This window comes from Chionomys nivalis, chromosome 7 (assembly GCF_950005125.1).
Source record: "Chionomys nivalis chromosome 7, mChiNiv1.1, whole genome shotgun sequence".
Classification (NCBI taxonomy): domain Eukaryota; kingdom Metazoa; phylum Chordata; class Mammalia; order Rodentia; family Cricetidae; genus Chionomys; species Chionomys nivalis.
Genome location: NC_080092.1, coordinates 82,860,968 through 82,887,725, shown reverse-complemented (window position 1 = coordinate 82,887,725; position 26,758 = coordinate 82,860,968). Strand labels below are relative to the sequence as shown.

The window sequence follows — 26,758 nt, the reverse complement described above, 5'->3', positions numbered from 1 at the left end:
GCGGATGAGCGGACCGGCTAATTTGAACGCGCCGCGCCGGAAGAAGGCTGGTTCGGTGGAGGAAGGTGTGGGGGAGCTCTCTCCTGAGTCCGTGGGCTCGGGTCTGCGGCGGAGGGACGCGTGAGCCACCCGCGACACCAGCGGCGGGAACCGACGTAAGGTAAGCTTTGGCCCACGGCGGCGACGGCCCCGCGAGCTCGGTGCGGAGGGCTCGGACGTGCGGGCCGGGCTGCCGCCGCCCGGAGCCCGAGCCAGCGCTCGTTTGGCAAGGGCAGGGACGAGTAGGAGGGCACTTTACATCAGACGTACAGCAGATCGCAACTCCTGTGTCCGCCGTTCGGCACCCAAATTGGGCCCGCTCAGGTACACCGGTCATTTGAAAGATGCCACCCGGCTCCGTAGCAGCTGCCTCTCTTCGAGTGTGAGGTGGAATTGGGACTTTCTGTGTGCTAGACCTAGAGAGCTGGGACGCCCTGCGGCGTGGGGTAGCCACGCTCCTCTCCACACATCTTGTCAGAGTGGATTACACAGCCTTGTGCGCCAGGGGTCGGGGGTGTGGGGGCGCTGCAACTTGGTTTACGAGGCACTCAGTAAACACTGTCGTGAACGAAACAGAAAAGGAGCGAAAGAAAAGCAGGTCTGTGTTTTACCAGGAAGATCGATTTAAAAAAAAAAAAAAAAAGCTTTGAACAGTTGAGCTGCTGACGTGACATTTAAAAGACAGAGTCAAAGAACTTAAAATAAGTTTATTGAACTTACTGGTTCTGTGTATCAAGGGAAATGCTGTATCCTATAATTTTACTAGCAATGTCTAATATTTGTTGGGCACTTACATGAACTCAGTTTCAGGTTGGAACGAACTCATTCAAGCCTCACAATAACTTGATGAGACAGATAATAATATTACTTACAATTTGCATATTGTGAAACCGAGGCACAGAATAGCTAAGCCTGACTTGGCAGAAGATCTATAATTTTATTTTTCCCAATGAGCTTTTTGGTGTTAACACCACTTCCCTCAATCTCCCCACCCCATTTCTTCTTTGCCTATTTTATTATTGAACCCCACTCCCACCCAGACAGGTCTTTAAGGTGTCTCATTCTCAATTAATTAATTGATATATATATATATATATACATACACACACACACACATATATATATATATCAGTTTTGCTCCATTTGTACTTTTTTTCCTTTCTGTTTTCACAGTCTAGGGATCAAATCCAAGACCATGAGCACTCTACCAAGGAGCTCCATTCCCAGCCCTGGTACCATTTAAAGAAAGTATAAAAGCAGCATATTGTTAGAGAAGTTTGTAAAGCCTTTCTCTGTCTGGTGACTGTGGGGAGTTATCGTAATCCTGTGTAAGCTGCATACTCTCTCTACAAGCGGCTAAATTATAAACACAAGCCAGGCACAGGAAAATACTTTCATAATTCTGGCACCTGTGATCCCAGGTGAGCTGTGGACGAGGAGGATCTCAGAGTATAAGGCCAGTCATGGTGAGACTCTTTCAAAAAAAAACACAAACAAATACCAATGAAAGAAATAAATTTGCATTTGGGAATTTAAAAAAGTACACTGTGCCGAGCAGTGGCACACGCCTTTAATCCCAGCACTCGGGAGGCAGAGGCAGGTGGATCTCTGGGAGTTCGAGGCCAGCCTGGTCTACAAGAGCTAGTTCCGGGACGGGCACCAAAACTACAGAGAAACCCTGTCTCGAAAAAAAAAAAGTACACTGAACTCAGTTAAATAGAACGTCACAGATAGAATTAAAGGGTGAGTAGCAGTTGTTGGGGACGGGATTTAGTGGCAAAGCTTGCCCAGCATATACTAAGGCCTGAGTTTAGTTCTTAGCACCCCCACCCATTCCTCCCCAAATAGAAGTCATAAAAATTCCTAATTGATCTAAGGCAATTAGTTTAAAATTTACCTTCACATAAATGGAAACCCCCGACTGAATTCCCAGATATTCACAGTCAATTAGAAAAGCAAACATTTGCATTCTATCTTAAGATTTAGACTTTATGTTGAACCTGATTAGAATTACAAGTACATAAAAAATAAGTGTGGTTGTTAAAACTTCAAATAAAACATCAGGAATTAGAAATAAGCATGTTCAGGGCCCTAAGTTCAATCCTCAGCACTGCCCACATCCAGTGTCTGTGTGTATTTGTGGGGGTGAACTGGAAATGGAGACAAATACCCTTAAATTGACACCGTATGAAATAATAAGAGCATTCCTTATACAACGAGGAAAGATGAAAAATGCTCACTATTGCTGCTTCCATTCAATACTGTAATAGAATTCCTAGCCAGAACTGTAAGACAAGAAAAGTAAATCACGATTTAGAAGATAGGAAAGTATAGGCAAAGGAGACATGGTGGCCTGTGCTTAGAGTCTGGCACCTGGGAGGCTGTAGCAGGAGGATCTTAAGTTCCAGGCCAATCTGAGCTCTGTATCCAGACCAGAGAAAATGGCAAACTAAAGGGACAGACAGAACTATTAAACATCTCAGCACTAGGACACCTGCCTGGCATGTGCAACACCCAGCATGGATAGAGAAAGAATAGCCTATGATTTTCTATTTAAAAATCAAGCCATGCATAAGAGAATCCAGTTATAGTAGCACACTATCCTCTGGATACCAAGGGGAGGGACATACAAAGCCCACAGGTGGGACAAAAACACTAAGCTGACTGAAGGGCAGGAGTAGTGTGGAAGGGTGGAGCAGTGCTTACCATCTGTTGAATGGGTTGTCTTGCTTCTACGTCTCGGGTAAGAATCCTATTCACAGCCGGGCGGTGGTGGCGCACGCCTTTAATCCCAGCACTTGAGAGGCAGAGGCAGGCTGATCTCTGTGAGTTCGAGACCAGCCTGGTCCACAAGAGCTAGTTCCAGGACAGGCTCCAAAACCTCAGAGAAACCCTGTCTCGAAAAACCAAAAAAAAAAAAGAATCCTATTCACAGAATGGGACTGTTGAGGAAACTAAAAGAAGCCATTTGTAAAGTATTTAGCATCGAGTGCTCGGCACACAGGCACACTCAGCGAGGCGCTCCGTAAGTGTTAGCTATGATACTTATTGTTAGGCTTTCGGGTTCCAGCTCTGTTCATCTCTGCCCCTTATTCATCCCCAGGACAAGTATTGTTCAGCACCTGCTGCATGCTGGGACAGGTCCCCAAATGCCTGCGGTGCGTGGGTGAGACAAGACACACGAGTACAAGGACTGGTAAAAATCAGTGAAGGGGCTGTAGCTGGGCCTGCAACAGGGGTGTCCTAGGGATGTACTCCTTCATCCCCCCCTTCTCAACTCCCGTCATCTGCAGGGGCATCCCCTCAAGTCCTAAGAAATTCTCCAGGGCCCTCAGAGGTTGATGTCATCCCTACAAGGATGGGCAAAAGAAGCCACCCCTAATACATCTAAATCTTGATTTCCCAGCCCCAGCTCAGCAGCACACTTGCCTCTGGGTTTTAATGAGCTGCCCAGGGTTAGAAATAGGACTTGAGTGTGCCTGCCTGAGAACCCTGAAGATCTTATTAAAGAATCATCTCCCTTGTACTTTGGGCTGAAATGCTCTTTCCAAGCGAGGATCAAAGCAAACTTGACAAACGTTCTCTCATTAATCTCCCCATCCCCCTGGGGTGGGAGCAGATTGTTAGCTGTTCTCGCTGGCTTCCAAAGCGGGAAGCTGAGGTGCCCCTGACGGGTGGCGTGGCTCTCGGAAAGACCACCCCGCTAGTTGGATGCAGAGTGCAGACCAGGACCCAGGTGTCCTTAGGGCGCCCATGGCAAGTGTTACCCTACATTCTGCACCTGGCACCCTCAGCACTGTCTCAGGAAGAAAGAAAACATCTCATTAGGCAAACAGACTGGCCCCTCTGGCCCTCAGGAGGCGGGAGGAGAGAGCTGTAAAGGTTACTCGCACTCTTTGCCAGTGCCCTTTTTAATTTCCTGCTTAGAATGTTAGGCCGCTCTGAGGCTCCTCCTCAGCCAGAACCCTCCCCGTAGGCCTCTGGAACTGCCAGGGAGGCAGCCGCCGCAGACCTAGGCCTGCTCTGCCTTCATTCTCCCACAGAGAAACGGGTCTCCGGGGGGGTGTGAATGGAGAAACAAGAAAAAGGAACTCTGGTGTTGAAAATTTGGTAGAGTCCATATATCTGCAAGTACTTCCGGAACATGCCATCTAGTCCCGAAAGAGGGATTATAATTATACAAGCATAAGGGACTGTTAAAATCATGTGATCATCAGAGCACAATACATAATATCATTATCAGACAGGATGGCAGGCTCTGCGGTCAGACTGCCTGGGATGGAACTGGGGCCCCATCACTCACTAGTATTGAAACCTTGGGCAAGTTGCTTAACCCTCTCTGTCTCAATTCCTCACTGAAAAATGAGTGTAATAATGCTATCCATCTTGTGGGACTGCAGTGGAGATAAAAGGGGATGATGTGTGCACAGGGCTTTGACCGGACCTTGACAGCGAGTTCTTCACTAATGTGTGTATTATGACAATCTGATTGCTGGGACGGAAACTGGATTATACACACATAAAAGGATTATTGCTGGTTGCTATCTTTCCCTTGTTAAGTGCTGGGAAGAAGTTAAGTTTAGGGTTGAAGGAACAGGAGTTTCAAATCAGCTCACTTCTACCCTGAGCTGTTGGCCAGAATACTCAGCAGAAGCCCCACCTTGCTGAACAGCCTTCATTATGACTGATCAGCAGATATTACCTTTATTGGGAAAGCATCCATCTGTTCATGTCCCTCAGGAACAACCCCATTGCTTCCCCATGTTAATATGTCCCTAGAGCCGGGCTAAGCTGACTGACTCCTGCCTGCATCCCCCCAAACTCCACTCCTACCTTTGGTAGTCTGCTCAGAGGAAAAATGAAGAGGCGGGCGCAGAGGTATGAAGGAACACCAAATGATTACAGGTAGGAAACCTCTGGAATTATTACTAGATCAACACTGGGGAATCTGTTGTCTTACCCTCTGCATCAACAGACTCTGGGAGCGACACCGAGAAACCATCTCACCAAGTACCCATTCCCACATCCCTAATGGGCAGTGGAGGGCAGGCAACCAAATAAAGAGAGCTGAAAATAGAAAGCAACTGTCATTATTTGCAAACTGTATTATCATTTAATTGAAAGGCCTAAGAGAATCAATGGCAGTCTATTAGAACTAATAAGGACATTTGGTATTCCGGGCAGATGCACGGTATGCGTCCAGATATACAAAGCTTTCCTATATTCTGGCAAAATACGGTTCTGAAAATGCAATTTTAAAAGGTGTCTATTCACAATATAACAAAGACTGTAATAACTCGTAATAGACCTAACCAAGAATGTATGATACTCATGGGAGGAAAATTATGAAATTTTACTGATGATTATAAAGTTGTAAGTGCATGGAAAGAGACAGCAGGTTTCTAGGTGGGAAGCTTCCGTTTCATCAAAATACCAAGTCTGCTCATATTAACCTATAAATTAAAAATAATCCAGGTTTCCAGGCGGTGGTGGTGCACGCCTTTAATCCCAGCACTCAGGAGGCAAAGGCTGGTGGATCTCCCTGAGTTCAAGGCCAACTGATCTACAAGAGCTAGTTCCAGGACAGGCTCCAAAGCTACAGTGAAACCCTGTCTCGACAATAATAATAATAATAATAATAATAATAGTAATAATCCAAGTTGAAATCTTAGCAGGATTTTCTTCATGGAGCTTCACAAGATAATTCTACAGCCTGGTCTACAAGAGCTAGTTCCAGGACAGGCTCCAAAACCACAGAGAAACCCTGTCTCAAAAAACAAAACAAAACAAAAAAAAAACCGAGATAATTCTAAAATCACATGCAAGGCAAGATGTCCAAGAATAACTGAGAAAAAATACAAGAGGCGGCACGTTACAGAGGAACTACAGCTCTGGTGTGCCAGAAAAGCGGAGTAAACTCACAAATCAGTGCACGTCTCTAAAAAACATTAGTTGTATTTGAAATAGGTTGGAAAGAAATCGTCTTCAATAAATGATCTTTTTTTTTTTTTTTTTTTTTTTCTTTTTTTTGGTTTTTCGAGACAGGGTTTCTCTGTGGCTTTGGAGCCTATCCTGGAACTAGCTCTTGTAGACCAGGCTGGTCTCGAACTCACAGAGATTCACCTGCCTCTGCCTCCCAAGTGCTGGGATTAAAGGCGTGCGCCACCACCGCCCGGCTTCAATAAATGATCTTGAGATCACTGATTGCCAGTTGGAAAGAAAGATATTTCTAAAACTCCTTCATTAGTCACAACAAATTAGCTCCTTAAAGCACAAAATGGGAGAAGGGAAGATATTGGACAAGAGTGGAAGAAAAGCACCTGCTGCTTTGGAGAAGAAATGTCTTCTTCTTTTCTTTCTTTCTATTTTGATTTTTTGAGCCAGGGTCTCATGATGTAGCCCTGGCTGCCGTGGAACTCACCACTGTGTAGACCAGGCTGACCTCCAACTCACAGAGATGGACTCTCCTGCCTCTGCCTCCCCAGCCCAGCAACAAAATGTTTTAAACATGACATAGAAGTCATAAAAAAAATACCTGGGCATGGTGGTTTGTACCTGTAACTCCACCGTTTGGGAAGTAGAGGCAGAAGGAGCAGCTTTTAGGATCATCCTGAACATACTGATGCTGAGTTCAGGGTCAGCATGAGTGGCATAAAAGGAAAGAATTGACATATTTGGCCATTTGAAAATCTATCTCAAAAAAGTACAAGTAAGCCAGGAGTAGTGGTGTATCAATCCAAGCACTTGGGAAGTAGAGACAAGAAGATCAAGAGTTCAAGACTAGCCTCGGCTTCATAGTCAAAAACCAACATGGGCTACATGAGACCCTATCTCAAAAAATAGAATAAAATAAAAATTGTTGCATAAAGGATAAAAAGCTACCTGAAAATTGCTGACTATCCTTGTCTGTCCTTACTGGGTATACCCAGTAAATTGTGTGGTGACACATCTGTAATCCTACCACTTAGGAGGTGGAGGCAAGAGGGGCAATAGTTGAAGCTTCTTCTGCCCAACAATTCAAAGCTAAGCTGAGCTATCTCAACACAAATAAAAATGTTACAAGTTTACCACATTTGAGGCAGGTTTTTCCCTAGGAATACATGGTTGCTTTTGATACCAGTAATAGTCAATGATGTACCCCAGGCAGAGAAGACACATAAACATTATCAGAAGATGTTTTGTTTCTTTGTAGCTTTGGAGCCTGTCCTGGAACTCTCTGTGTAGACTAGGCTGGTCTTGAACTCACAGAGATCCACCTGCCTCTTGAGTGCTGGGATTAAAGGTGTGCCACCACCCCATCTGGCTTCAATATCTTCCTAATAACAACTCTATTTAAAATAATAGAATGCACTGGAGAACGGCTTAGCAGCCGGTAAAGGTGCTTGCTGTACAAGGTGTTCTCTGACCTTCTCACATAGACATGGACTTTGTTTTTCTTGGTTTTTCGGCAGGGTTTCTCTGTATAGCTTTGTAGAACTCGCTCTGTAGACCAGGCTGGCCTCGAACTCACAGAGATCTGCTTGCCTCTGCCTCCTGAGTGCTGGGATTAAAGACATATACAACCACTACTACCAAGAAGCGCCACTACTACCCAGCGACTTTTTTTAAAATAAGAAAAAAAGTTGTTTTAAAGTTGGAGAAAAGGGGGAGGGGAATCCTCAAATATGTAAGTGTTTATTTGACAAGTCCGAGAAACATAAAAGTACTGGAATTAAGCTTGGCAGTGGGGGCACACACCTTTTAATTCCAGCACTCAGGAGGCAGAGGCAGGTGGATCTCTGAGTTTGAGGTCAGCCTGGTCTACAGAGCGAGTTTCAGGACAGCCAGGGCTGCACAGAGAAACCCTGTCTCAACCACCCCCCCCCCCGAGAAAAAAGTACTGGAATTAAATAAGTGAATTTGAGCGTGGTAAATATAAGACCCACATCCAAAGCTCAGTTGGAAATGGAAGTAGGGAAAATGTTCCATTCATAATAGCAATTAAATTGGACCAATGAGATGGTTCTGTGGGTAAAGGTGCTCGCTGAAGAACCCTGGCAGCCTGAGTTCCTGTGTAAATATGAACGTAGAGAGCCACTTCCACTAAGTTGTCTTCTGACCCTCTCTCACACAATAAATGGGTATTTTTGAAAAGCAATTAAATCCATACTTTCACATGTACATAATTAAAATAAAAATACAATATATTGAAAATGTAGTTACATAATATCTGGAACTTTTTTAAAAACAGAAAATCTCTTCTTGCGGGACTGTCCTAGAAGTCACAGAAATCCTCTTGGCTGTCCTAGAACTCAGAGAAATCCTCCTGCCTCTACCTCCCAGTGCTAGGATTAAAGGCATGTGTCATCACACCCAGCCTAAAATGTTCAATAAGTATGTAAATTTGATGTAATTTCAGCTGTAATCACATCAGGGTTATTTTTGAGAGGAAAGGGGTGTTGTGGGTTGGGGTTAATATGTATTTAGATATGTATGATATATGTATTTAATGGTGCTGAGAATCAAGCCCAGGGCCTCATATATGCTAGAATACATGTTCTGCTCGCTACACTGCATCCCAACTTCCAATTTACTTCTTTTTTACTTCCCGTTTGGTACTTAGGATGGAAGCCAGAGCTTCATAAGCACTTGGCTCCAACCTTCTTATTTACTTATTTATCTGAGCCGGGACCTCACTGTGCAGCCCAGGCCGACTCCGGACTCGTAGTCTTCCTTCCTCATTCTTTCCTATAGCCAGGACTGTAGTCTTGCATAACCAGGGTTAGTGCCAATAAAATTTCTTTAAAAGTCAAATGGCATAACAAATGCCTGGGGATGACTAAGAAAGTCACAGAAAGGTCCAGTCAGGCCATCTTGCTGCTAGCTTTAAAGTGTGTTTAGCGGTAGGGAAAGTATGGCACTGGTATAAGTATGGACAAATTGTTTACTATGTTTTATTTGTCAGAAGAGGGCCATGCCACAAAGCATGTGTTGCAGTCAGAAGATAACTTGCAGGAGTCCTGGATTGAACCTATGTCATTAGGCTTTGCAGCAAGCACTTTTGCCTGCTGAGCCATCTCGCTGGCTCATAACCAAATGACTTGGTTGGAAAATATAGGAAGTTCAGTAAAAGGCTTTTGGAAGCATAGCCATTTGAATATGACAAAAGTGGTATTTCAAGTGGGAAAAATATGCATTCATAATTGATACTGCTGCCGGTCGGTGATGGGCGCACGCCTTTAATCCCAGCACTTGGGAGGCAGAGGCAGGCAGATTTCTGTAATTTCGAGGCCAACCTGGTCTACAAAGAGAGTTCCAGGACAACCAAGACTGTTACACAGAGAAACCCTGTCTTAAAAAATAATAATAAAGTTGGGCAGTGGTGCACACCTTTAATCCCAGCACTTGGGAGGCAGAGGCAGGTGGATCTCTGTGAGTTTGAGGCTAGCCTGGTCTACAGAGCTAGTTCCAGGACAGGTTCCAAAGCTACAGAGAAACCCTGTCTCGAAAAACAAAACAAAGCAAAATAATAACTGATACCGCTATTGATGTCTTGCTTCCTTGGTGACAAAGAAAAGTGGAGGTCAGCCACTTTGGAAGGTGGGGGAAGACCCTTTAGTATTGAAGCATACTCTTGAGTTGTCTTGGTCCTCATCTCAGTCATGTCTCTTGCACAGGTGTTGCCATGGTGATGGCTGTGGAAGACAGCGTGGTTCGGGTGGTCGTACGGGTGAGGCCTCCCACCCCTAAGGAGCTAGAGAGTCAGCGGCGGCCTGTGATTCAGGTGGTAGATGAGCGGGTGTTGGTGTTTGACCCCGAGGAGTGCGACGGGGGATTTCCTGGCCTAAAATGGAGTGGCTCCCACAATGGCCCCAAGAAGAAGGGCAAAGATCTGACATTTGTCTTTGACCGGGTCTTTGGCGAGGTGGCTACTCAACAGGATGTGTTCCAGCACACGACACACAGCATCCTTGACAGCTTTCTCCAGGGCTACAACTGCTCAGGTGAGAACTGCCTGCTGGGTAGTGGGCTTCCCTAGCTGTTCTGAGAGAAGGGGCTCATGGATCTTCCGCTCTCTGCTTTGGGTTCCATTCATTCACTTGACTAGACCATGCATTCCATTGCATCCTAGTCTACAGTACTAGCCAAATAGTTAGACATGGCTTTGAACTCCTGGTGCTTAAAATGCTCTAGAGGGAAGGGGTGTGTGAGTGTGTGTATGTGTGTGTGTGTGTGTGTGTGTGTGTATGCGGTGAGTGATGGCAAGAGAACACTGTGGACCTCGGTCAGCTTGGAGAAGGAAGGGTAGTCCTAGCTCCAGTGCAGATCCACAGGTCCTGGGGATCAGGATGGGCCCCGGGAGAACACGACTGAACTTGAGCATTGAGGGAACGCCTGTGGTGGAAGCCTTGGGACTGCGGTCTTAGACAGCAGGGGGAAGGGACTTGAGAAGGTTGAGCCTGACGGAAATGTGCTGGGATAGCCCCGAGAGAGAGAGATTTGGCCCAGCTGCCACCCTCTTTCCCCATTTTGTCCTTTATAGTGTTTGCCTATGGGGCCACTGGGGCTGGGAAGACACACACCATGCTGGGAAGGGAGGGAGACCCTGGCATCATGTACCTGACCACCATGGAGCTCTATAGGCGTCTCGAAGCCCGCCAGGAAGAAAAACAGTTCGAGGTGCTCATCAGTTACCTGGAGGTAAGGCTGCTGCCTCTTTGGCCCACATCGTACTTCATTCTCAGAAAACCTGAAGAGGGGGTGGAGTGAGACCTGGGGAAGAGGGTCCAGGGGACACAGACATCGCCCAGTGAGAGACCATGCGGAAAGGAAACCTGACCTCCCTACTCTTGTCATTGGACATGACCTGCAAAGTGCTACTTTCAGGGCTGGTATCTCAACGCCGGTTCCACTAAGTCTGTCCCCGCCGAGTCCCCCAGTCAGTGCTCTGTTGCTGTCCCAGGGAGCATGCTCTTCCTTAAGTCTCTTCCTCTTGTCCTTTTTCCTAAGGTGTATAACGAGCAGATCCATGACCTCCTGGAGCCCAAAGGACCCCTCACCATTCGTGAGGACCCTGATAAGGGAGTTGTGGTGCCGGGACTCTCTTTCCACCAGGTACATGCTGGGCCTCAGATGTGGCAGCCACTCCATTGGTCCTCTGGGGTTCCCTCAAGTGGCAATTTGGGAATCTCCTGAATGCTGTGGTGGTGGCGGTGGTAGTGGTGGTGGCGGCAATAGCAATGGAGGGTGACAGGCTCTGAAGAGCAGCCTTTTCTGCCAGGAGAAAAGCCCTGGCGGTAAGACCACAGCCCCCTCCCTGGGTATCTCCTCTGTAGCCAGCCTCAGCTGCACAGTTACTGGAGATGCTGACCAGAGGCAACTGCAGCCGCACACAGCATCCCACGGATGCCAACGCCACGTCTTCCCGCTCTCATGCCATCTTCCAGGTGAGCGACATCATGTGCTCAGTCTACAGCTGGGGGCCCTGATGTCTACACTCCTCATTCTACCCTCTGTGTCCCCAGATCTTTGTGAAACAGCGGGACCGGGTTCCAGGGTTGACCCAGGCCATTCAAGTAGCCAAGATGAGCCTGATTGACCTGGCTGGCTCAGAGCGGGCATCTAGCACCCATGCCAAAGGAGAGCGGCTACGGGAGGGTGCCAACATCAACCGTTCTCTGTTAGCTCTCATCAATGTGCTCAACGCCCTGGCTGATGCAAAGGTAATGCAGAGCGGGTCCTGCACTTCCAGAGCAGAAAAGGAACGCCTGAACCAGTGGTCTTTCCTCCCAGCACAGGATGGTCTAATCCAGCTAGCCACTTACTTCCCCAGGGTCGCAAGTTGCATGTGCCCTACCGAGACAGCAAACTGACCCGCTTGCTCAAGGATTCCATTGGGGGCAACTGCCGCACTGTGATGATTGCTGCGGTCAGCCCTTCCAGCCTGACCTATGAGGATACCTACAACACCCTCAAATATGCTGACCGCGCCAAGGAGATCAAACTCACGGTACATGCCGCGGGGAGGTCCTGCATGTGGAGGGTGCCCCAACCTGAGAGGAGATGGGGACAAGCCCTAGACAGCCACCTTAGATCTCTATTTATTGTTCCCCAGCGCAGGAAGGTTCCCTGTGCCATGAATGCTTTGTGATAGAAGCAGTAATATTTTGTCCTGAGGAAGAGCTCAGCTCCACTGAGGCAGAGTGTCCAGACTTGCTCCAGGCAACAACCGTATTGTCAATACAGTGATATCAATGCCCATGTTCACTGACTCAGACAAAAGCAGAGGAATTCCGGTCTCCCCTGCCTGTCTCCGCAGTGAACCCTGCTTACCTGGAGCTGCTACAGAGCAGGCCGCTGCGTGGGTAGAGTGTTACGGTCAGGGTTCAGGCCACACACAATCCTCTGCCTCTTGCTGTGGTCCCAGGCACATTACAGTAGACCTCTGGTCTGTTACCTGACTTGGGAGAGCGAGTCACACAGTACCATGAGTGAGGCTTCGCACACAGCTCGTGGTCATGGAGAGCATTGTCATTTGTTTGAATAAACAAACAAGTCTCTTCTGTGTGCCCACCACAGCTGAAGAGCAACGTGATCAGCCTGGACCATCACATCAGCCAGTATGCCACCATCTGCCAGCAGCTCCAGGCTGAGGTGAGGAACCATCTAGGAGGCAGATTTGGGGCAGGGAGCAAGACACAGAAGCTTGCAGTCCTGCTGGGGTTCTGTGCCCACCCTGGCTTTTGTGGTCCCCTGGGGCTCTGAGGACTGGGCTGCTCTTGTTTTAGGTGGCGGCCCTGAAAGAGAAGCTCCAAGTGTATGAGGCAGGAGCCCAGGCCCTGCAGCAGAACTCCCCACAGCCCCCCAAGTTGAGCATACCACAACAGTGAGTTTGGCTGCCCTTTCCTGCTTCATCCCTTAGATCAGCTGCAGGAAGAATGAACCCCATTCTTTTTTGCCACTTGGTGGGTTAGGAATCTTTGCCTGCATTCTAGCACCTAAACGAGGGGTTCCAAGCCAGGACCCAGCAACTAGCCACTAATAGTAACCTAGATGAAGCACTAACACTCAGCCATATAAGCAGTGACTCTTCATCAAGAGAAGGTCAACAGGGATTGGGTGTCATTGTCTCTTGAACCAGAAAATCTCTGACACCCCCCACTCCCAATGGCTTCTTACTTGTCACTCTGTTGCAGATGGACTCTGCCACCAGATTCCAAAACATTCTGCCTCCCCTTGCTTACTCCACCTCTTAGGCCTCTCAAAATCTCAAAATTCACTTCTTCCTTAGCCTTCCCAGCTCCCCATTACAGCCTGGGCGCTCCAGCCAGTCCTACACCCCAGAATTCCATGCACAGTGTGGGACCCTTCAAGAGGAGAGCCTGGAGTCAGAGGCTCAGGACCAGAAGGTTTTGGAGGACAATACTTCCAAGCAGGAGTGGTCCCCACAGAACAAGCAGGTAGGACATGTGGGTGGGAAGCCTGGGCCTTGAGAAGGTTTGGGCTGGTGGAACATTATAAAGGAACTCCCTTTCTCCACTGGAAAATCTCGATCGACCAGGTGCTTACATGCTTGCAAGTGGCTGGGAGAAGGGGGAGAAGGATTCTACTTATTTTTTGTAACACTTACTTATCTGTCTATCTATCTATCTATCTATCTATCTATCTATCTATCTATCTATCTATCTATCGTGTGTGTGTGTGTCTGTGTGTGTCCATGCCATATGCATATGTACGAGTCGGAGGACAAGTGACAGTTGGTTCTCTCCTTCCTTTGTGTGAGTCCCAGTGATTGAACCCAGGGTTTCAGGCTTAGTGACAAACCCCGTTGTCTGTTGATTCCTGTCAGCAGCCCAGGGGAAGGATTTTGAGAGATCATCCTAGCTATACTACTAATGCTGTCTCCTCCTTTAGTTTCCAGACCAGATGCCAGAGCCGAACCTGCCAGGGTCCCCTAGTCTGACTTTGCAGCCGAAGCCAGTCATGAGTCAACACTCACCACAGAAACTGGACGGGGACCACTTTAAGCAGTAGGTGTCTTCTTGCCAATTGAGTCCAAGGTGGGGAGGGACAGATCAGGTTCCTGAGATGGGAACTGGTGTTCAGATTGTCATGAAAGTTCCAGTTCTTAGCTGACAGTTAAGTCCCTTTGTTTGTTTGTTTGTTCATTTGTTTGTTTGTTTTTCATGCTAGGGTTTCTCTTTGTGACCCTGCCTGTCCTGAAACTCATTCTGTGGACCAGGCTGACCTCAAATTCAGAGATCCTCCTGCCTCTGCCTATGTAGTTCTAAGATTAAAGGCATGCGCCGCCATGCCCAGGTTCAAGTCCCTTTTCATCAACCTTACCCCATGCAGTTTTCAAGCCCTTGCTGTGGTCATGGATTTCATCTTCTTTATTATGCCACATTGTTGGCAACCTAACAGGCAAGGAAAGCAAAGCAACCATAGTCACACGCACACACGCACACAGACACACCTCTCTCAGATAGACAGCATCAACTGAACTGGGTAGGGCAGAGTGCTGGCAGGCAGCTTTCCAGTCTATGGGCAGAGCTGCTGTATAGCCAAGAGGAGCTGGGTCCCAGGCGGAAGAGGGGCAACCTTCATGAGTCAGGTTTTCCTATGCATCCTCAACAACAGATTGTAAATAAGATCTCCTACCCCAAGCCAAAGAGGAAAAGATTTGGGCCATTTCTTCTGGGCCACAGAGAGGGGTTTTTCTCCTGTTTTCCCGTGGCCCCCGGTACACAAATCCCCTGCCACTTAGCATCGCTACTGTCAGCCCCCTCTCCCTCCCCTGCACGGTTCACGCTAGGCAGTGTATTTAAAGCTTCCGGACAGAAGGGCCTGCTTAATTTTATTTCTTGTCGGAGAGTGTCTGTTCCCGACTCAGCAAAAATGCTGCGGCCTGAATAATCAAAGGCTCATTATCTGTCTCCTGCTGCCAACTCCGTGGGCCCCCGAGGAGGCAGGGAGATGTGGGTGGGGTGTCCCATTGGCCTCCCAACTACTGGCTCCCATGGAGGACTCAGTGTCTTTCTGCTTGGTGTCCCCCATTATAAAGAGAGGCCACTTGGTCATCATTTTTGCTTTGCCTGTGGTGGTTTAGTGGCCTCTGACAAGTTATTTCTATCTAGGCTGTGATTTGAGAATCACAAGTCTTCCGCTCTCTCTGAGTTCTCTGAGATGAAATACTAATAAAATAAGGCACAGGATCCCAAGTGTCAGTTGCTTCAGAGCATTGTGGGATCCTTTGCATTTGGAAAAGCTCTGACAACCAGATAATTGGAATTTCCCTTTGACTTGATTAGAACCCAGAGCCTTGGGCCACCAGGGCAGAACAGATTTGAGATTTATTTTTTCCTGTTCAGTTTTTCAAGACCTTTTTTTTTCTTGTTGGAATAATCTTTCTTTTTTATTTTATTTATTTGTTGGTTGGTTGGTGTCTTGAAGTAAGGTCTCTCTACATAACCCTGACTGTCCTGGAATACACTATATAGACTGGGTTTTCTTTTTTTATTATTATTATTATTATTTATTTATTTATTATATATACATTATTCTGTCTGTGTGTCTGCCTGTAGGCCAGAAGAGGGCACCAGACCCCATTACAGATGGTTGTGAGCCACCATGCGGTTGCTGGGAATTGAACTCAGGACCTTTGGAAGAGCAGACAATGCTCTTAACCTCTGAGCCATCTCTCCAGCCCCCTAGACTGGGTTTTCTTAACTCACAAAGATCGCCTGCTTTTACCTCCCATGCTGTTTTACAAATACTGGAAACCTGATTTGAAAGTCCAACTGCCCATGTGTCAACTGGGGAGCTGTAGCCTTTGTACAGGGTGCAGAGCAAGGACAGAACCCAAACCTGAGTCATCTGATATCCAGACCCATGTATTTCTCCCAATGCACACTTTTTAAGTATTCAGAAGGGGAGCTGGGCGGTGGTGGCACACGCCTTTAATCCCAGCTGAAGCAGGCAAATCTCTGAGTTCAAGGCCAGCCTGATCTACAAAACTAGTTCAGGACAGGCTCCAATGCTACAGAAGAAACCCTGTCTTGTAAAATAAAAGAAAAAAAATTTCAGATGGAGTGGGGGCAGTCTGGAGAGATGCCTCAGCTGTTAAGATATCTGGCTGCTCTTCCAGAAGTCCTGAGTTTAATTCCCAGCAACCACATGGTGGCTCACAACCATCTGTAATGAGATCTGGTGTCCTCTTCTGGCCTGCAGACGTACATTCAGACAGAACGAACACTGTATACATAATAAATAAATAAATACATTTTTTAAAAAAAGAAAGAGAGAGACAGCCAGGACTGTTTCACAGAGAAACCCTGTCTCAAAAAAACAAAAACAGAAACAAAAACAAAACAAAACAGAGAAAGAGAAAGAAGAAAAAAGAGAATTCAAATCTTCCTCATAAAAGTGGCTCAGAAAGATACAGAGTTTCTGCTGTGTCCTTGTTAGTTAATGTCCTGCCTGCTTTCACAAAGTGAGGCCTTGAGGGGCCTTTGCCAAATGAGTTTGTGTTTCCTGAGCACACACTGACGGGCCAGTGAAGAGGTTCAGAGAGTCCAGACAGGTGGTTACCTGAGGATAAATTATTTGCCATGAATAATCCTTACCAAGGTAATTGTGTTTATTTCTTTTATCACAGGCGTGCCTTAGAGGAAGAAAATTTGCTTTATGAGATTCTAAATTTACAATATCAATAATCACATTACCCTCAGAATTTCCTTTAAATAGTCCCCTGGTACGTGTGAAATGTGTGTTGATTTTCAAACACTTTTTCAGGGTCCCTACTATTAGCTAGCAAACACGTCTCCAAATGCATTTCAAGGGTCTTCTCAAAGCCACAATCAACATAGCCTCTTATTAAATCTCCTCTTATTCCAGCAAGGGTAGATACCATTTTACAGAAACAATAGCTTGCAGTGTGCCAGGCATTCTTTAAATATTCTGCATCTAAAATAAGTCACTTAGGCCAGGTGTGGTGGCTCACATTTTAGTCCTAGGACTTAGAAGTCTAGACAGGTGAATCTCTGAGTTCTAGGCCAACCAGACTTACGAGATGAGATCCTGTCTCAAACCACAGTAACAAAACCAGATGTGGTGGTGCACCCTTTAATCCCAGCCCTTCGGAGGCAGAGATAGTTGAATCTCTGATTTCTAGGTCAGCCTGGTCTACAGAGCAAGGTCCAGGACAGCCAGGGCTATACAGAGAAACATTGCCTCGAAGAACCAATAAATAAATACCTCAGCTAATGTCTCCAGCAGCCCTGTGATGTAGTGGTACTTGTTACCACCCCATTAAAGTTGTTGGGCCTGAGGTTAACCAGTGCAGTGAGGATCCTTGCCTTGAGATTTGAATAGGGCTGATTGGATCTGGGCTCTTAACTAACCCTGGGGGTAGAGATAGGACCACAGCTCTAAGCTAGGAGTAGTGGTGCCATCTATAAACCTCGTGCTGGGCAGGGGGGGACTGGAGGGAAGATTAGGAGTTTAAGGTCATTCTCAGACTGTAGCATGTTCAAGGCCACTCTGGGCTACGTGAGACTAAAGACTATTAAATGGCAGAGCTGAGGAGGAACTCAGACTTCCCAAGTTCAAGGTCACTTGGCACCTTTTCCTATTTCTCAAGTCACTGCCTTTGTTATAGGGAATGTATAACAGGGGACACCTCACCATTATCTGGAGGTGTTAGCTTTCAGTGAGGGTGCCTCAGAGCAGGATCCATGGCGGGGGGAGGGTGACACAAGCCAGTCTGGGGCAAAGCAGAAGGGAGATAGTAGACCAAGTGTCCTAAGCCACATCTAGAACGATGGGTCAGCATACAACACAGACCTGCTCGGGCTGGGTCTAAATAAGTCACATACAAATTCTTTGTCCTCTTTTCTAGGTTGGCCCTCCGGGTGCTATGCCTGGCACAGCGACAATACTCCCTGCTGCAGGCAGCCAACCTCCTGACTCCTGACATGATCTCAGAATTCGAGACCCTACAGCAGTTGGTTCACCAGGAAAACACCGAACTTGGGACTCAGAGCTCCAGGACTCCTGGTCAGGCGAGGGGGAGCCCTCTGGCTCAGGAGCTATATTTGGAGTCCAGTGAGTGTCTCACCTGCTGTTGCAGTCTCTAAGGTCCACTTGATGCCAGGGTATGCTGTGGTGGGAGGCTGGAGCCTAAGGTCGTGGGTTTCTGTGCACAAACAGGCCAAAGAGAACTGAGGAGTTAAGGGCTCTTCTGTGCCTCCCGTGTCTACTCCCATGTTCTCTACAATCCTCCAGCCCCAGGTCCCCTTTCAGCATGTTCCTTCTCTATACAGAGTCTTCAGGATACTGTGGTCCTGTGACCCGGACCATGGCAAAGCAACTGAATGGCTTCACACACACTCTGGGAATCCCGCTTGGACCTGACTGCACCTCAGATAAGACATTCCAAAAGCCTGCCGAGGAGAAGAAGAAGAAAAGGAAACTAAATCCTAGAGAGCCAGGCAGTCCTCCAGACCTTAACCAGGAGACTAAGCGCCAGCGCCAGTCCTTCCTTCCCTGCCTGAGGAGAGGCTCTCTACCTAAGGCCCAGCCTTCTTCTGAATCCAGAACTCCCAAAGGAGAAAGGGCCTCTTCCCCCTCCTCTCGAGTCTGCCCATCTACAGTCATTAAAAACCGGGCACCCCTGGGCCCTTCTGCCTTACAGAACTGCTCCACTCCTCTTACCCTACCCGCTCGTGACCTCAACACCACCTTCAATGTCTATGAGGAGTCCCCCCTCAAACCCAGCTCCCACGAATGTGTTGGCTGGGAGGAAGTCCCTCAGCAGCTGAACAGCACAGATCAGCCCTTCATTCCCAGGTGAGTTCCCAGGCATCTCCCACTTCTCCCAGGAGATGGAAGGCAGCTGATTCTCAGAGTGGAGACCTTTGCCATTGGTCTCTCCTTGGTCACTTGTCAGCCTTGTGCCCAGGCCCAGGAAAACAAAGCATGCAGTTGTAAGGCAACATGGCTTATCTTTGAGTCCCCTGTGCCCATGCCTTGTCCCGCCAACCCTGCTGGTTCATGGCATGCTAATGGGACGTCAACTTAAGAAGGTTCATCAGGGAACCCAGAATTAACAAGCCCAGCTCTATCTGTTCTTAGGCTTTGTTTTGGTTCCGTGACAAGTACCTATTTCATCTACATGTACTCCAGATTTTTCTCTCTATCCCAGCATCTGGAATAGGGAAGGAAAGCTGAGTGTGGTGGCGCACACCTTTAATCCCAGCACTCGGGCAGCGACAGGCGGATCTCTGTGAGTTCAAGACCAGCCTGGTCTACAGAGCAAGTTCTTGTCTAACCATGGCACCCTGCTTCAAAAAAACCGAAAGGAGATGTGGAACCTGAGAAAAGGAAAACTTTTCTTCAGTGTTTTCCAGTGCGAAGATGAGCTGTTACCTTTGCCCTCGAACCACATGATAGGGGAAGGGAATGGCAGCCAGCTCAGGACTGAGACGGAGGCCAGCAGACTGCCCAGCCGCAGCCCCACACCTTCCATGCCCCTGAGCCAGCTCTCAGTAACAAGCTCAGAGCTGGGCAGGTGAAAGGGTGAAACTGCTTGAACTCCAGCTCCCAGGACACGCCAGAAACTGACATCTGGATGTCCTCTCAGAGCAGGGCTGTCACTCAGCTGTCAGCGCAGGCTGAGAGAGGCAGGGAGAGAGACTACCTCTTAGCAGAAAGAAGCCTCAGGTCATTTGGTCCAACCTCTCTCCCTGCGAGCTTGGGACTGGAGGGAGGAGACTGGTCAGTGGCATTTCTGGCTTCCTCCTGATCTGCCCCTCCCACCCCCACAGTGCACCTGTGTTCCTGTTCACCATGAAGGGCCCCAAGTCTTCTCTACCTACGACCACTGCCGGCAAGAAGAGGCAGACTGTGAGGTGAGGTTGGAGGTGGGGAGAGGAAAGCCCTAACCAGATCAGTAAGCGCCAACTAAGCACAGGCCCCCACCTGGTTTCCTCTGGCCTCCTTAGAGAAAGTAGCCGTGGTCCTGTGAGCAGGGCCAGCATTTAGTTCTCTGACTGGAATCTCTCTGGTCTTTGCTTATCATTTATCAGGAAGTTTTCCCAGAGGTGATATGGGCCTTAGACCCCTAGCCCTGAGGGAGATTGGCGTCATTCATTGGCTAATCCACTGATTGGATGGTTTCTCTCACCTCAGTGTTCTTGTATGTCCCTCATTCCACAAGCCTCTCCTCCCCTCATTGTGCCTCCCATACTCTCAAGTGGTTCTGAAAATGGCTGTTCAGCTTTTGCCCTTGAGGTTTAGTGTCTAGCTGCCTCCCTTCTGCTTGCATCCCTGTCCAGAACACACCTGTGACCTTCTCACTTTCTTGCCTCCCTGCGTTCCCTTCTTCAGGGCTTCAGTTTCCCGAGGCCGCAGCTGCATTGCCCGCCTCCCCAGTAGCACTTTGAAGAAGGCAGACAGAACCTTCACGGTCCCAGGTAACTGGAACTAGGAGCAAGTATAACAGCCCAGTGGAAGCAGATGAAAATGGGATGTAGGACAGGGTGGATGGAGACCTGGGTAGAAGGAGGGCCTGAAAAACTTGCAAGCATTTCAGGGACCCTGAGAGGGAGGAGGAGGATGGGATGAGAGGCAAGGGGACTGGGACAGAACTTCACTTTGTCCCTCTGTACCCCTCTCTAACTGGCCTGCAGAACCACCCTTGAGTCCCCAGTGCCTTGGCGACCAGAGGACTCACAAGGGACTGAGTGGGGTGACAGAGTGCTGTTAACTGACCGTGAGGCCTCCAAGTTCGTCTCGATCCGCCAACACCTCTAGGCTGACAGCCTTCTCTGGAGCTGCCAATACCATGAGCCCCTGACCTGCCCTCCTGACCTTGGAACAATTAACACATTCCTTTTCGGTATTAACACCCCTCCCCAACCATCCATCTGCCGTTTGCCTTCTCTGTTAATCTCTGTTACACTCAACTTCTTGTATCGTTTGTGAGTATTAAACGTGTGGCTATGTTAAAGGATCCTGTCAGCTTTCTAATTCACAGAGCCTTCCATCTGAGCAGGGAGCTCCTGTGCTCTGTTCTCTACCCCTAACGTTCATACTGACAACAGGCTCTGCATAGTGGTGGCCTCCACACAGTGAAGGCGATGAGGACAAAGTGGGGATTTGCTGACAAGTCTTGCATCTTCAACCCCGTGCCCACAGCCTGGGGCAGGAATGCCTCACCCCTTGTTGACAATAGAGCTCCTGACAGGTTCATAAAGTATTACTTTCACTCACTAGACACAGGGTATACACTCAATGTATAAGGAAAGAAGGGAATATAACCTTAATGTTACCACTTAGATATAAATGCTAGCTGTTATACTGATATTTAAGCGTCCTTCTCATCCTTGGCTTCTCCATATATACATATGTATTTATATGTATATGCACAGGTATATGCCTGTAGATCTATAGATTTTTCTGCTGTAATGATCATCTCTCTCCCTGGAGTGTATTCTTCCTGCTACACCCTCATGGGTTAGTGCCCCCTTTCCTTTCTTACCTCAAGCTGAGTGTGGTGACACATGCCTGTAATCCCAGCACTTGGGAAACTGAAGCAGGATGATCATGAGTTAGAGGCCAGCTTCTAACATAGCATGAAGAAGGTCAATGGACAACTTCTCGGGCTGTACTTCAGGGGTGGGGCGCTTGCCTGGCCGCCTGCAGTCTTCTGTTCTGGGGCCTGAACCTGGCTTTTCGCTCCAGGGAGGAGCCTCTCCATGAGTCTAGGAGACGGCTCAGCCGGTAAAAGCGCTCGTTTTGTAGGCCTGCCTGACAACCTGAGTTCAATTCCGGAACCCACCAGAGTTGTCCTCTGACCACACACACACATGTGCTGTGACATGCATGTTGCCTGTGCATATGCACATACACGGTATTTTCTTCCTTATAGGATTTTTGTTCCCAGCGGGTTTAAAAGAAATCTTACTTGGATGTCTATTACACCTTAGGGATGGGTCATTCTGCTGTCAGGAATGGCCTTTCCGTAGGACCCAGGCCCGAGTGAGGCTCCAAGTGGATCCCAGCTGGAGTACCGTGCAGCCTGCTCCTCTCCCTACTGCACCAGCTCTTGATGGGAGGGGACTTCCTTCCCACTTGCCGGACTGTATAGCAGTTCAGCATGGTTATCTCTGTTCTCCCCATGAAGACATGGTTGGCTGAGCAAATTAATAGTGTAAACAAAATTATAGGAGCTTGTGTTGAACTTACTCCTGAAAACAAACATTTTAAGGGTATTTAGCACATTGTGAATAGTATGTAAATAATGCTGCCATGTTCCCAGAATGCCTGGCTCCTCCTGCTCGGTTCTGTCCCTTATCTGGAGAGTGAGGAAAAGCAGGTGGATGAGCTTCCCTGTGCTGCCGCTGCTAGGCTCTGTCCCAGCTGACATGGGCCCTGTTAGCCGGATAAGAGAAGCAAAGTGAAAACCCCTTCACCCAGCTTGCCCACAGTTGGACAGCAAGTGTTTGGGACCCAGCCCATGTTCTGGTTTTGGCATAACACGGGACTGCTTCCTTTCTGAAGTGAACAGACATCATTTCTCTTCCCAGGCATGGGGTTCCCGCCTCCCCAATTAGTCTTAATGAGTTTGTTCCCCTGGGTACCCATGGCTCCCTGGAAGCAGTCACATTCACGTCTGTATCCCCTGGCGGTTGGCACGACACTTTCACTGAGGGATGGATTCCGTTGGAACAACGTCTCCATTTCCTGGGGTCTTCACATATATTACCTCTTACGATCATCACTGTTGCCCTTCAAGCCCAGAGACAGTCTGCATGGGGCAAGGCGACCAGTAACAAGGGCCAGGAGGGCACACTCAGCACCATGGGGGCCTTGCATGAGGCAGAGTTTGCTAGGCCAGGGGCAGCGTGACAGTTGAAGAGGTCACTTTGACGAGGGTGTTCGGCAGGCGGCCTTCACCTCGCAAACATTTGCGGCTCTGTGATGCAAAGTGTGCTCTCGGGTGACCCATAAAGTGTACAAGGTCTCTGGACTGACGGAGCTAAGCACGGTGGCTCCTGCCCTCAATCACAGGAGGTCGGGCTGAGAGCTTGTGTGTGGTGTCCTGCATGCCATAGGCAGTTGGACTGGCAGGGACTGCAGGGGGCAGCAAGCTGACATCCAGCTCCATCTAACTTGCATGGCCGATGAGCCTCTGAAATTGGATTGTTCTCTCATAGAGTCATCCATGAGGCCTGGGAATCAATGCCTCTCCATCTACCACAGACCCAGCCTGGCCTAACACCCCCTCTCCCTGCATCTTCTCAGGCCTGCTTCTGTGAGTTTAGAATCTTATCGCCCCACGCCCCTTGTAGCCACCCCCTTGCTCACACTGAACCTGCCATTGAGGTATTCATTTCTACCCAGTTCATGAAACCAGGCTTGTGGCAAAGAGCTGAAAACCTCTGTGATGGGAGGAGGGACAGCACCTGTCCCTGTAACTAGATGGACAGCAAAATCTAGTATCAGTGCTGACAGCTGCCAAGGGGAGGGATTTGGTCTTTATGTGTAGCCTTCAGCTTGCCCCTTCCCAAGGGAGATGGGCATCATTCCAACCTGGGGAATCTCCCCGACAGTTAATTCATGAGTTCTATCCTAGAACCCCACTCACCTGTCTTCTCTAGCTTCTCCCTGGAATGACCCCATGGCTCTCTTGGCTGTGCTTGAAAGTTCCTGGTTCCAGGTAGAATCTAAGTCATGGCTGTCTTCTCCTCCAAAGTTTTTTTGTTTGTTTGTTTTTTGGTTTTTTTGGGGATGTGTGTGTGTGTGTGTGTTTGAGATCGGGTCTCTATGTAATGTTTGTCCTGTAACTCGCTATGTAGACCAAGCTACTACCCTGGAACTCACAGAGTGCCATCATGCCTGGCTTTCCCTAGTTCTGTGAAGAGGCATCCAGGATAGTTGGGGGGGGGGGGCGGTGGATGTTGTTGGGGGAGGAAGGGAACAGATTCTCACCCAGGAGCCTGAGGACTGTTTCACCTAAGCTTCGTGGCTCCTCTGCTCCATCCGTTGGCCCATCCTATCCACTTGGAGAACTGGAGGCTAGAAAGAGTGGGTGATTGTCCGCCCTCTTCTCCTACTAGGGCCACCTCTAGTCCCCACCTCTCACCCCTAATCAGGCGGGAGTGGGAAAGCAATTAAAAAGCAGAACTCAGGGTTGGAGACTGGGAGGTAAAGGCTAAAGGAGAAGCTGAAGTGGGTCTGACTGGACCCGGGAGAGGCGAGGGAGAAAGGGCCCGAGCTTATTAACCCTGCCACAGCAGCCTGGCCCCAGGACCTCTGAAAATGAATAAGCCCACTCCAACCATAGGAAGAGGCAGGGCCCAAGCTGAAGGAAGAAGGGATTCTGGGGTCTGGTCTGGAGTCATTCTGCAGCCACAGGCGCTGATTTCTGGCCAGCAGAACCTGGCTGAGCGTAGGCTAAAAGTGGGAGAATGAATGGCTCCTCTCTAACTGAAGCCCCCGCCTGAAGAAGCTTCCATTGGTAAGAAGCTAGCCCTATGCTGTGGCACCTTAATCTGGGACGTGTAGACCCTGGTCTCAGAGGAAAGACAGATTCTAGCATCGGGAAATCTCTGCCTGCAGGAGAAGACACAGCTCATCTCCCCCGGGGGACTCAGGCAGAGGTGCACAGGGAACCCGTGGGAATCCAGGCATGAAAGGTATCAGTAGGAGTCATGATCCTCAAACCTAGGGATGGAGGAAGGCTAGTGAGACCAGAGCCCACGAGGGGATAAGGGAGGCAAGAATGTGGCTTAGGGGGCAACATCTACTTCAGACACCAGTTTCAAAAAATTTGCATGTTGGACTGAACTGTGGGTGTAGCCAAAGTGCTTGCCTAACATCCGTGATGTCCTGGGTTTGAACATCAAAGAAACCAGGCGTGGTGGTGCACGCACTGCAGCAAGCACAGTAGTCCCAGCACTCAGGAGGTGGAGGCAGGAAGGTCAGAAGTTCAAGGTCATCCTTGGCTACATACCTAGCAAGTTTGAGCCAGCCTGAGATATAATGAAACTCACAAAACAGTAACAAAAAGAAACAACAAAAACCTAATTATGTCCCCTTGTAGGACCTGAAGCTAGAAGTCCAGGAGAAAATGACATTGACCCCCACTCTCTTTACTCACTGCTGTTCCTTGGTCGTATCCGCATGGCCATGTGACCTCCCTTAGAAATGGCTCACATACTCCCAGTAGACGTCATAGGACTTGGCAGCCCTTTCTCAGGTTCTTGCCCCTGCTGGCCAAGTCACCACAGAAGCACTGGCACAGGTGAGTGGAGCACACGGGAGACAGGAGATGGATGCTATCTTTGTCGACAGTGCCTGCTGCGGCTGTCTCTCACTGTTCTTAGAAGGTGAGTCCTCGGTTCACAGATCTGGAGCTGGAGCTTCATTGATGGTTCCTGGGTCATCCAAGACGTCACAGCCCCTGAGAAGCTGTTTTGTTTTCTTCTCAAGAGGGCACCTTCATGGCAATTTCTAAAAGAAAACAAAACAAGACAATATAAACAAAGGTGGACTCTAGAGAAACCACCAACCTCTAGGAAACCCTGTTTCCTTCCACTTTTTGGACCTGGGCAGCTGAGCTCTGCCATCTAGTGGCCCTGGGGCTCAATTCCCTTCTTTCCAGCAGCACCATGGGATAGGGTCAGCCGGTCTTTACCTCACCGCTGTGCTGTGCTTGCACCCGGCAGGAGCGGGTGACACTCAGGTGGCAAGGCCACTTGGAATAGAGACTGGCATCAGGGAAACACCAGGCACTGTGTAGATGGGTTGAGACCAGAAGTGGCATTGTCCCGGGAGGCACTGAGGCTTTGGCCTGTGAGCAAAAGATCTGTCAGATTTTAATACAGGCAGAGGGACAGAAGGAAGCCATCCTTCCCCACTTTGGCTTGAAGCAGGGCTCGGTTTGGCTGTGGACTCTGGAGTGAGGTATCCTAGCATCTGTCTCCATGGTTGGCAGCACCCTGCTGCGGAGTCTAAAAGTCGCTGGAGTTTGGCCGGAGGCTTTTGTTGTTGGAGACTTCTGCTTGGGAAAGTTGAAAAGGAGTACGCCTTTTCAGGATGAGGATGAGCCAGGCTAGGAGGATGGGAATCCCTGTAGCAACTGGGAGGACAGAGGGCCTGCCTGTTCTCCTACTAAGTGCCTGTCTGGGGCAGATATGCATGAATATGGTAAGAAGTGGGCTGGGAACTTGGCTAGAGAGCTGCCCAGCGACAGGGCTTAGTCACGTGGGGTCATAAAGTGGAAACAATGCAGCTGTTAAGTGATGACGCAGGTAAAATTTTGTAGGTTCGGAAAGATGCTCACAACATATTGCTGAAGGAAAAGCAAATTGTAAAATAATTGGTGCAGTATGGGCCTGTTTTGAAAAAAAATGTATTTATATGTGTAGAAAAGTCTGGCAGTGTTTATCTGCATGTGGCAAAATTATGGCTAATTAAATATTTATATTGCTTATGTGTACTTTCTGATTTCTCTACAGCTAATGTATAATAAAAACACTAATCAAGTTTGTACATCAAGTGCAACCAAGAATGTCTTTCTTTTGTCTCTATACACAAATATCCCTTGAGAGAGCGTAGCAAGGATCCGAAATCCCAGTGCGGTTAGAATGGAACTTGAGCCTACATCAGGGGTCTAGGGAGGGGGCTGAGGGACAGAGGCTGGGGGAATCCTTCTCTGTATTGAAACAAACTC

At 48.5% G+C, this 26,758-nt stretch overlaps 1 protein-coding gene across 1 annotated transcript; it reads left to right on the top strand.

The window, feature by feature from the left end:
• Positions 1–66: 66 nt before the first annotated feature.
• Positions 67–20,991, top strand: Kif18b (kinesin family member 18B). The gene is made up of 16 exons (XM_057775634.1): positions 67–160; positions 9,696–10,022; positions 10,562–10,719; positions 11,029–11,133; positions 11,355–11,465; positions 11,544–11,741; positions 11,852–12,028; positions 12,598–12,672; positions 12,807–12,904; positions 13,310–13,478; positions 13,933–14,048; positions 17,918–18,123; positions 18,342–18,867; positions 19,845–19,928; positions 20,407–20,492; positions 20,709–20,991. The coding sequence occupies exons 2-16, from the start codon at positions 9,704–9,706 to the stop codon at positions 20,783–20,785; spliced, it is 2,505 nt and encodes an 834-aa protein (XP_057631617.1). The 5' UTR covers positions 67–160; positions 9,696–9,703; the 3' UTR covers positions 20,786–20,991.
• The last annotated feature ends 5,767 nt before the right edge of the window (positions 20,992–26,758 follow it).